Raw genomic sequence first — 11,293 nt, 5'->3', positions numbered from 1 at the left:
CTTGTGACTCACTTGTAAAACTTGTAAATTTGAATTCCAAGGAGATGTAATCGATTAGGTCGCCACAGGAGAGGATTTTGAATAAACTGGACCTCTTAGTAGGGATCAATAAATAAACACAATTTTTATAAAATAAATCTATTGGCTATCGATTTCGGCAGTTACCCATCATCAAGCCAGATGAAAACAATACAATAGTGAACACTTTCATCTAAATTTTTATAGACAAAAAAATCTGACCTCACCATCAGTACACATGTTACAGTTACTAAAATCAGTTGACATTTAAAAAATAAATATATACAGGGTGAATCAATAGTGCTTGATCGGTCGATAACTCTTAGAAATTTTGGCCGTTCGATATGATCATATCTTGAAACGAGATAATTATAATTTTTTTTTATTGAATCCCTGAAAAGTTTTCAAGTCTTCTGCAAATTTAAAGATCGCACTCTACAGATGGTCCGAAAGACAATGCAATTTTTAAAAACTGTCAATGACTCCATTCATTTAAATGGCATGCTCAAAATTTTTTTTGCTTGTCGGATAGCCAAGTGAGTTGTCTTCATTTTTTGTTCAGACATGTTGTGCTTTCAATAGTTTTTAAAATGCTTCGAATTTTATAAAATATTTATTACATTACTAAACTCTATTACCTACTAATAATACCAATTGAAGAATTAGCCAAACCAAAGAAATCATAAAAATATGCATTTTGACAGAAAGAAATGTTGAACATAGACAAACAGAAACTTATTCTGAATAATCTTAAGTAGTTTGAAGTGAAATTTTAATTGAAATTATACTAAAGGGTATATAAAATGGGCTTCATTTTGAATAGCTGTCACTTTTGAAGCTTTCATATTTTGACACTTGACAAGTGAGAAATACGTCATTAATTACAATTTTTTTTCCGATCGGATTAGAAATCAAATGATTTTAAATCCGATTGGAAAAATATTTGTTTGTAATAAAAACGTTTTCTAGTTGGGGATCTCAGAATCACTTTGAGCTAGAAAAAAAAGAATGGCAAATTTTTGGGCTCGATTTTTGAAAGAATTAATTTGGTGAAAACCTCAAACTTATAACTTCAACTGTTTTCAAGCTAAAAGAGAAAAATGGCTGAAGTGAAAAGTTCTTTAATTGGGGAATGAAGAATAACTTCTTTATTATTGGTGCATTAACATGAAACAAAAACATTCTACTGGAACTTTTTTCATTATAATTCATTGGTGCAATCATCAAAGGTTTGAGTTTCACAGGTTAAATAAACTAAGTGCATTTCTTCAACAATCTGTGAACTTCAGATAATTAAAATATTCGGTGGCCACCAAGCTCTCCGGATTTAACACAGTATTAGTTTTCATATAGAGTATTTGGATTTTATTATTATATGTTGAAAGTATACTATCAGATGCATAACTTTTTCAATGTGCGTGTACCTTTTTTTGAATGATTTTCCTGTTTAAGCCATAATGAAATCATTGCAAGTCAAGTTGAAGACATCTGATTCCTTATCTTTTCTCGTTATATCTATATTATTTTTGATGGAAATTCCTGAATTAATCATGGTTCTGAAAACCATTGTGCAACTAAATTTATTTTTCAAGTATTTAGCATTTTTTTATATATGTAGGTACTATTGACATAAGCTAACAAAAAAAATTATTATTAATATTATATTGACCATAGGGTATGCTAGATGTAATGCTTGTTTTCTTTGTTAATTAATAAAAGCTATTCTGATGGCGAAACAATTGTCGTAGATAATAAAATTTGTGTAAATAGCTTTGTGTTATTTTATTAAAATTGTTAACCATAGATATTCATGCAAACATATTCTCATCAGATGTTAATTACACATCTGAAATATAAATCAAACTCTTTCGTATCGAATAATAAAAAGTCATTTCTATTTTACCCCCAACAGTGAAATTTATTCAATTGCTCTTTTTTTTTACCGGTTGTCGAAGAAATCTTTTTATCTTCCAAGAGCTCGCACATCATTGTACTATAACTACACAATTTTTTTCATTGCTATTTTCAACATTTCCTAAGTTGTTTTTAGAAAAATAAAATACTTGTATCTATGTAGAAATAACCAAATTTTTTTGTGATATTTTTGATCAGATCTACAAGTCTATGTTCATTATCAGCTGTTTATTTATTTTTGGTGTATACTTGAGATGCGGTGTTTTCTACTATAAGATTCCAGTTTATGTTGATAAATGAATAAATGGAATGAAAATAAACATAATTGAATGGAACATTGTGTACATTTTTAATTTAGAAACTTAATGTTATTCACAGTGAAATAATAATTGTTTTATTAATAAAATAAAACGAATTAATTTCCACTATATTAATAATATAGTGGAAATTAATTAGTTTTATTTTATTTATAATGAATTTCCGCCAAGTAAGGACCGAATCCATTAAATAATTGTTTAATTATCGAATAGTCGCACAAAAACTTCTCACCAAGTGTTTTTCTGACATGTTTTGGTACTTTTTTTCACATTATTGAAAAAGTGAATAATTATAAGAGATATTATTAGCAGTTAGTACAAATCAATACATCATCATACATGAAGCACCCATTGATCTGAAATGTTTGGTGCTTTAGTTCTGTAACGAATTATACTCTCCTCTTCTTCAAATTATCAATTCACACATAATTGCATTCTTTGGGAAACCAATTGTCTGTAACGTTCTTGATCCCATGTCCTTGACATCTGTCGAAACGTTTTGATAGTCCGATACTGAATTTTGATTCTGGTTTTTGAGCGAGAAGTCCAAAAACATGGGCAGCAAAAGTGTCAGCGCAGTTTCTTAAACCGTCGCAGTTGACATCCTGGAATGAGATATGATATTGAAGAAATCAGAAATTCACTGACGTCAAGAGATTTTGGTTTTTTTTTCAAAATTTCAATTTCTTCCACTCCCTCCACTAAATTAAAATCTAAGTCAAAACTTTCTAGAGTCTGATATGCTATGAACATTTCAACAAAATGTCATATACCATAAATACCTAAACATGGTAAATAAATGTGGAAGGTTTCATTTCTCCCTTTCGATATATGCGTCATATTTCAGCATCAAATTATGAGATGAAAATATCCTTTATTCAAATTCAGATGTAATTAATTGATTGAATCGATATTTTCATTGAAAATTCCATAAAAACACTTGGCCAGATGTTCCTTTGAATTGGATACCACGCTCCGCTAAATATCGGGTTTATTTTGAACTATTGTTAGGCATTATATTCACCGCTCCCAAAGGAATTTCATGAAACTTGGACAACCCTTGTATGATCGAAATATTCTGGCTTCCTCCAAGTGACTTTGGATTTTAAATACATACTCACCATATTAAGAGTTCTTAGAACTCTATCGGTGTAGTGATATATTGTATTCATTATACAAATTCTATCTTCCGTACATTTTTGGTAATTGAGATTGGAGTCTTTCAGTCTATTTTCATCTCCACCAGCAATGTTCTCTCCAGCATAATTCCAGTAAGCCTTATTTATTGTTTTTTTGGCACACTCGTATATGTCATTACAGCCACTGGATGCAATGCAAATACATTGGAAACATGCCTCATCTTTAGGAGAGACCAGGCCAGAATAACCTGTAAAACAAGTGGTTATCAAAAAAAAATTATTTTCATTAGTGGGAGATAATGACTTCTGGTTTTTGAATTCAAAGTGAAAAAAGATAATAAGATATGTTTTCTAGAATATATCCTTTTTCCAAATGCTGTAAATATATTGCCTTGAATTTTGTTTATACAAATATTGTTATTTTTAATACTGATGCTTCAATGATAGAATGCCGCCTGAAAATTTGGGTGAATTGAAAAGTTTCTTGATTGAAAATGATAACCATATAATATATAAAAGCTCTAATCGAAAATAATTCAAATTAAAATCAGAAAAAACAAGCAGAACCAAAATACAAATCAAATCAAATTTATTTTTGCAATTAGGGAACAACGATTTTTTCGATAAGAGGTGACCAATGAATACACTAGACAAAGTCTGTTTTGCATCATTGATCCCTTCAATTGTCTCATAAAATGTTTATAATATTCATAAAAACTGATATAGCAGTCCAGTTTTCTTCAAAAAGAAAACATCAACAGGAGAAAACAAACAACACGAAGGAAACCAGTGGGGACAGGTAATTAACTTCATTCAATCAAACCTACTAGGTATCAATCTCACAATTTCATTTACTTAAAGTCAATTTTTTTCACTTGTTGCATATCTGAGATTTGAACTGTTTTATTAGTAATTTTTGTCATTTTCTGAAGTAATTCACCATTTGTGAAGAAAGTCTAAACATTGTCATTCTATCTAATTGAGTTTCTCTTAAATCCAGATCAAAAATTACCTAAACCTGCCATCATTTAGAAAGAAACAGTTATTTGTGACCTTGAGATTTGGGAAATACATTTTTTCATAGTATGATTCTTTTCATAAAAGAATTCTTCAGAATATTTCATAGTTATGCAAATATTCGGCTGGCAGTTTTAGGTGAGCCACCTGTATTTTGAAAAGAAACTATGAATACTATAAAAACGATTTTGTGATTAAAAAAATAATGAAACTCATTATAGAAAATAATATATTATTGATTGAATGTATTAGTTGATGAGTCAGTAGAATAGTGAATCTTCATTTCTCTCATTTAGGCTTCTGTAGATAATAATTTATAATTTGAACACAATGAGTGCAACCCATAATACATAGTAAGAGTTTCATGAGTCGCCTACATATATTAAAGTTGCAGTTTTAATTACGTCTTATTCAAGTTTTACAATTCATTTTCAATTCAAATATGAGAATGATTGTCCTCATTAATGGAAGATATTGCAATTTCAGAAAAAAACCTTCGTTAGCTTAGTATCTCAACACAAAATAAAATTCAAAACTATTGCGTATGGAGATTCATCAAAATGAAAAAGCTGTGTTTCAAATCAATAAATGAAAAGGTGAATAGATCAAATAATGTGAGCGTAGTTATATTTGTATACGTTGAAAAATATTGGATTTTTCATATTGAAATGAATATGGTTTTCCAAAAAATGAGCAATTGCCCTGTTTATTACATACCTCTGACGACAAAAATATTCCAAAAAATAGCTAGTAGAATTAAAAGTAACTTTATCATTATTATATTGATTGACAGAACTGAAATAATACAGAAGTATCATGAATGTCCTTCAATCAATAGGGCGAATCAAGTGATAACCTCAGATTCGAATTGGAAAACCCAGGTCGAACATATAATCGACTATAAAGCAATTCAACAATCAATATTTGATTACACATCAAGATGAAAGTTCTTTGCTTATTACTAGTTCTCACCATCTTATTCATTCAGGGCGAAGGTGAGATTTGATTTTTTCAATATTTTTAGTTCATTATTATTTATTACATTTATTGTATACCTACTGATGAATTATTCATCTAGTGAAGTTTGAAATCTTCATCATTCGTCATTAATTATCAATTTGTCCGTCCATCTTATTTTGTATTATAGTTATTAATGCAACAAAACGTCTGAGGTGATTCTTTTTTCTCAAAAAGAAGAAAGCTCTGATATGAAAATAATAATTTCGGGAACGTGACCTATTTTTAAAATAAAAAATCAAAAATTTTACTAAACAATAACTATTTATTACCTCAACAATACAATGATCACTTCATGATTGAACTTAGATATATATACAGGTATTTCGCTAATGAGGAGAGTAGTGGTAACTATTCGCAAGCAATTGTTTTAATTCCAAATCAAAAATAGATTATGGATATTTTCCACCAGATTTCTGATGAAAGCGAAGTTTATCATGGTTAATTTAGATTCGATTTTTCAGAAGGGAAATGAGATGTTTGTCTTTAGCGTTCACCCAGTATATAATTTTATGATAATTTTGCGTCATCCAAATAACGTTTTTAATATTTATCCAATGCCATTGATCTCTGTGGCTTTTCGTTAAAAATATAGATCTTTTTCTACTATGCTATAGGGAACTGCAGTCGTTCAATAATGGTCAGCAAAGTTTTACATAACAAAACAATTTCGAAATAGAAAGATGAAAGCATATTGAGTGGGTAACCATCATACATATTGGATTTTATTGATCGAGATTAATATGAGTCGAGTTAGGAGCCAGTTTCCATGAAGAAAAGTCAATTTATCAGATTAGAAGTCGATGATCTATTTAAGATTGAATTTTTGAAAGTTCAATTTAAATCGAAAATATTTGAGAGCCCATATGATGGCAACCATTCTTCTTCTTAAGTTTTTAACCGTTTTTAAAAAGTATGTCTATGCAAACTTTTCTGACTGCGTGAAGTTGAATTTTCCACACTGATATACAAAGAATATTAGGTGTACAACTTTGCTTCCGCCGTTTTGCAACAGATGGCTGTAGCGGTAAGTCGAAATAAATAAATCGTAGATGTCATACGATGAGCTTAGGTATTTGTAAAAATAACACCAAATATTAGTCGATCATAAAGTTAATATCGATTAAACATGTCAGCTTTTATATTATATAAGAAATCTTCGGCTGAGGATCATCGAATACTCTCGAATACCTATGGTGAGGCCAGCATGGGGGTGGATGAGAGAAGGTTTTCGAAGAAACAGAATTGGTGGCATTACTTGATCAAGATGCAACAAGAATTGGCAGGATCATTGGAAATGATACAACAAGCCATTTCAAAACGCCTGATAGTCATGGAAATGATTCAGAAACAAGGAACTGGGGTGCCGTACGAGTTGAAGCTGAGATATGTTGACCAGCGTTTGTTTTCTTGTGAACAGCTGCTTGCAAGGCAAAGACGGAAGGGATTTCTGCATTGCATTGTGACTGGAGATGAAACATGGGTTCATTACGATAATCCCAAGCGCAGAAAATCATAGGGATATCCCGACCATACTTCCACGTCGACATTCAAACCGAATATTCACGGTTTCAAGGTCCTGCTCAGTATTTGGTGGGACCAGCTCGGCGTAGTGTATTATGAGTTGTTAAAACCGACTGAAACAATCACAGGCGGTCGTTTTCTAACGCAATTAATACGTTTAAGCCGAGCAATGAGAGACAAACGGCCGCAATACAACGAGAGACTTGGTGATTTTGAAGCATGACAATTCTCGACCCCATGTTGCGAAAGTTGTCAAGACTAATTGAAAACGTTGAAATGAAAAATCCTACCCCACCCGCCGTATTTTACAGACGTTGCTTCCTCGAACTATCACTTGTTTTGATGGGTGGCACACAGCCTGGCTGATCAGCACTTCCGGTCTTATGAAGAAGCAAAAAATTGGATCGATTCGTGGATCGCTTCGAAATATGACCAGTTTTTTCAAGGCGAGATGGGAGAAGGAAGTGGCCAGCGATGGACAAAATTTTGAATCATGAATGTATAACCAGTTTCTTCAATTAAGCCTCGAATTTCGGAAAAAAAACGGCGGAAGCAAAGTTGTACGCCTATGTATTATTTTGATTTCTGAAATAAATACGAGTAGGTCCGTTGGTTTACAATTTTAAAATATATGGCAATATATATTATGTAGGTAGTTACATAGTATAATAAATAGACAATTTTTTCTGGAATTAGCTCTGAAGAATTTGATGGGAACTGATATCCATAAGTGCATAAGTTGCCTTTGTCATGCCAGAACAGGATGCTGGAGGAGGAGAAACTGTGCTAGTTATTCGATATCTTTTGACTACTGGAAAACAGCTGGCAGTCCAGTATTAGATCCTAGCCATGATCCTGATTCCGAAGAAAGCTATAAAAAATGCCTGCTCGATGAAAACTGTATAGTTAATACAATTGATAAGTATACATCTTCCTTCGGTGAACTGGTAAGTAATAACAAATGAAAATTATTTACCTTTGCAGAACTGAAAGAATGTAATTTTATGTATTATAAAAATAATGAGGAAAGCATTGTGTGAAGTCAACTATCAACACGATAATTCACAAGCAGCTTGAAATCCTTATTGTAGATATCTACACGCATATTGAAAACAGGAATAGAACAAGAAATATAAAATATTTTTCAGCAATAAGAGAATTTCATGTGATATATCACTAAAAATGTAGAATAAATCTTCGAAAAGAATAAAATTTGGACAATACCTATATCCCAATAAAGGAAAACAGAACCAGTTTTTTGATGAAACACTGCAATCGTTATATAATCCGTGAAAAAAAAAAAAGAAAGATTCATATACCACTGACAAAAAACTGCAACATCCAGAAGGAGCTGTTTAAATTGAAATTTTTGTTTGTTGGTGAAACATAGATAGTAAAGCAAGGAGTAAATGATTGAATTTGGAGAAAAAAATCGTTAAGTTTTCTTTATGTAAACAATTTTTGTTACTGAATATTGTAGTCGTTCTTTGCAAGTTTTTTAAATTTTACAAAAAACCAGCTAATCGAGGAGATGCAAAGTCGATGTTCAGTCGTTGTTAAAATACCTAGAGCACGTGTACACGGATTTATCGCCAGCTACGTGAATTTGAAAGAGGTCGAATTATTGGTTCACGGAAGTGTCAAAATCACCTGAAAATCAACTTTGAATGACATTGTATGATATATCGTTGAATTCAGCGTTAAAAGTTATTCCGAAAAGTGTCATAAAATATGCAGGTCCGTAATGAAGAAAAATGAGGTTGAGGGTGGCCAAGAGAGTACGAAACGTTGGATACGAAATCTGTTTACTTCAAATTGAGGATAATTTACTGTCGAATAAAAAATTTCTGTAACATTTTTTGTGATATTTGAAATAAAGTGGCAAAAACAGAAAAATCAAAATGACAGAATTTACTTTTCTTATGATATCTCAATAACCGGCCCTGATAATCTCGATTTGTTTGAACTGCTTGACAATGCTTCTATGTATGCAACTTTTTCTCCATTTTGACCGACTTTCTAACTCTTATAGTTTTAAAGTTACCAATACAATCCTATTAGAAAAGTGGCCACTCTGTATACTAAACCACTTTTATATTTGTGGATTTTAACAAATCGATCCATGTTTATGTTCTTATATATTTTTTCATTTTTTTCACACTATTGGGATACTTTATTCAATATAATTTTCAACTATGTCATTGTTGCAATTATTTCCTATCAACATTTGGCATTGTCATGTTGCCAAATGTATAAAATATCGAAATAATTGTTGCATTTAAAAAAAAATAAATAAATTGAAAATTAAAAAAAAATTGAAATTAAAAAAATATCGAACTAATTGTTGCAATTAAAAAAAAAAAATTGAAAGTTGTAAAAAAACAAGTAGGTGAAAATATTCTCAAAATTATATATTATGCAAATGCACAATCAATAATGTCGTACGGTATTATTTGCTGAAGCACTAACCTGAGATCAATCTTCGTTGTGCAAAAAAGAATATTGAGAAATATGTTTTTATTAGCATATAGGGAATCTTGTAGAGGTATATTCAAGAAAAATAATATACTGACTATTTATGGTCTGTATATATTTAAATTTCTTTTATTTTTTCATAAAAACCAACATCTTTATAGTTCCTACAAGAATACAAATAACGATCATCTAGACGACTAGAACCATATTTTTACCCTAAACATTCACTATCACTAACTGAAAAACATCCAGAGCATGCTGCATTGAAGTTGTTCAATGCTTTAACTAGAGCTTTGCACCTGATAAGTGTAGATAAATAATTTAAAAAGCTAGTATATAAGTTAAAACTTGATTGTGAGCCTTACAATATGGAACAATATTTTGATTTTTGTAATAGATAAACTTTGTATATAGGGGTTATTCTTGTAATTTGACCATTTTCGTAATTTTGTCATGTTGATGTGATAATTTGGGAAATAAAGTAGTTATTATTATTATTAATTTGACTTACAGGACTGCAATTGTGACGGTAAATTCGACTGCAAAGACAGGTTTGCCATTCATCTCAATGGAGAAAGATGTGTGAATCCTAATTTTGGAAGAACATATGCAAGAAGGTTCAATGAGTGCGCACAGAGCATAGGGGTTAAAGAGATGCTGAGTCAAGAAGGATACAAGGGATGTGTGCTTCCTGATGTTCAATAAAATGGATAGCTAATGAATATTCCATAAATCTCACAAACTACTTTTTCAATGAACCTGTATGACATTATTTAGAATAATCAGATATAATAATAATAATATTTTATAATATTTATTTGCACACAAGAAAATCCTAACATGTACAAATATTTGCCATCAAAAATTTACATGGCTTGTCAATAAAAAAATCTTGAACTATTTATAATATAAACAAATAGTAATTGATAGTCAATAATATAATTGAAAAAAACATAATATAATATATAAATCGCATTGACAGTCATTATATAAATCAAAACATCATATCAGGTAAAAAGCATTGAAAGTCAATATATAAATAAAAACATCATAACATGTAAGTACAAATCATCGCACAATATCAAGAAATACACATATGCACAAAAATGACTACAAAATAAATTCACTCATTCAAGAAAAAGCTCAACTTGTATACTTTATGATCCAATAGTATTTCCTTTACTTTTTCACTGAACACAGCTGGACTCAATTTTTTGATATGATCTGGAAGTTTATTATAAGTTTTTAAACATGTATGATTCGGACCTTGTTGGGTCTTCTTTAGTCTTGCTGAAGGGATAGCAAATTTATGTTTCTCGCGTGTATTATATTCGTGGAAATTTGAATTTTTCGGAAACTTATCATGGTGTTGGTGGACGTAATTGGCGCAAGTAAGTATAAAGGCTGCCGTAATAGTCAAAATTCTCTCTCTCTTGAATACCTCTCTTCAACTGTCTGTATTTTTCATGTGGAAGATGGCGCGTACTGCTTTCTTCTGTTGGATTAAAACTCGCTCAGCATCTGTACTCAGACCCCACAGCAAGACACCATACAGGGCCATACCGTGAAAGGATGAATAATACGCTAGCTTCGCAATATCAGGACCAGCAATTTTTCTCATTCTCCTGATCATCAAAATGGAAGTTGACAGTTTCCGACAAAGGTTAGAAATGTGGTTCTTCCAACTCAGACTGGACTGGAATTCCAACCCCAGATAGGATAGAGATGTGTTAATATCAGCTTTGTCCGTAAAAATGATTGTTTGTGTTTTGGAATCATTCATTAATAGTCCATTTGCTGAGAACCACTTCCCTGCCTTCACTAAACAATCTTCCGACTTTTTGAACAAATTTTCCCTCTTTATATTATATA

General features: G+C 31.0%; 2 protein-coding genes across 2 annotated transcripts; one reads left to right on the top strand and one right to left on the bottom strand.

Moving 5' to 3' along the window:
• Nucleotides 1-2,431: 2,431 nt before the first annotated feature.
• Nucleotides 2,432-5,277, bottom strand: LOC123682941. The gene is made up of 3 exons (XM_045621794.1): nt 5,123-5,277; nt 3,371-3,636; nt 2,432-2,854 (listed from the first exon to the last, which is right to left on the bottom strand). The coding sequence occupies exons 1-3, from the start codon at nt 5,178-5,180 to the stop codon at nt 2,669-2,671; spliced, it is 510 nt and encodes a 169-aa protein (XP_045477750.1). The 5' UTR covers nt 5,181-5,277; the 3' UTR covers nt 2,432-2,668.
• Nucleotides 5,243-10,224, top strand: LOC123682942. The gene is made up of 3 exons (XM_045621795.1): nt 5,243-5,400; nt 7,643-7,893; nt 9,935-10,224. The coding sequence occupies exons 1-3, from the start codon at nt 5,346-5,348 to the stop codon at nt 10,124-10,126; spliced, it is 498 nt and encodes a 165-aa protein (XP_045477751.1). The 5' UTR covers nt 5,243-5,345; the 3' UTR covers nt 10,127-10,224.
• Nucleotides 10,225-11,293: the final 1,069 nt, after the last annotated feature.

This window comes from Harmonia axyridis, chromosome 6, assembly GCF_914767665.1.
Source record: "Harmonia axyridis chromosome 6, icHarAxyr1.1, whole genome shotgun sequence".
NCBI lineage: Eukaryota > Metazoa > Arthropoda > Insecta > Coleoptera > Coccinellidae > Harmonia > Harmonia axyridis.
Note: the sequence above shows the minus strand (reverse complement) of the source record. Positions and strands in the feature narration are given on the sequence as shown.

Bases quoted from the DNA above. Each gene is read 5' to 3' on its own strand.
- LOC123682942 (XM_045621795.1), top strand. From the start codon at position 5,346: ATGAAAGTTCTTTGCTTATTACTAGTTCTCACCATCTTATTCATTCAG. The intron at 5,401-7,642 runs GTGAGATTTGAT...TTCTGGAATTAG, and splicing joins CTTATTCATTCAGGGCGAAG to CTCTGAAGAATTTGATGGGA. The intron at 7,894-9,934 runs GTAAGTAATAAC...TTTGACTTACAG, and splicing joins CATCTTCCTTCGGTGAACTG to GACTGCAATTGTGACGGTAA.
- LOC123682941 (XM_045621794.1), bottom strand. From the start codon at position 5,180: ATGATAAAGTTACTTTTAATTCTACTAGCTATTTTTTGGAATATTTTT. The intron at 3,637-5,122 runs GTATGTAATAAA...CTTGTTTTACAG, and splicing joins GAATATTTTTGTCGTCAGAG to GTTATTCTGGCCTGGTCTCT. The intron at 2,855-3,370 runs GTGAGTATGTAT...ATCTCATTCCAG, and splicing joins TTCTAAGAACTCTTAATATG to GATGTCAACTGCGACGGTTT.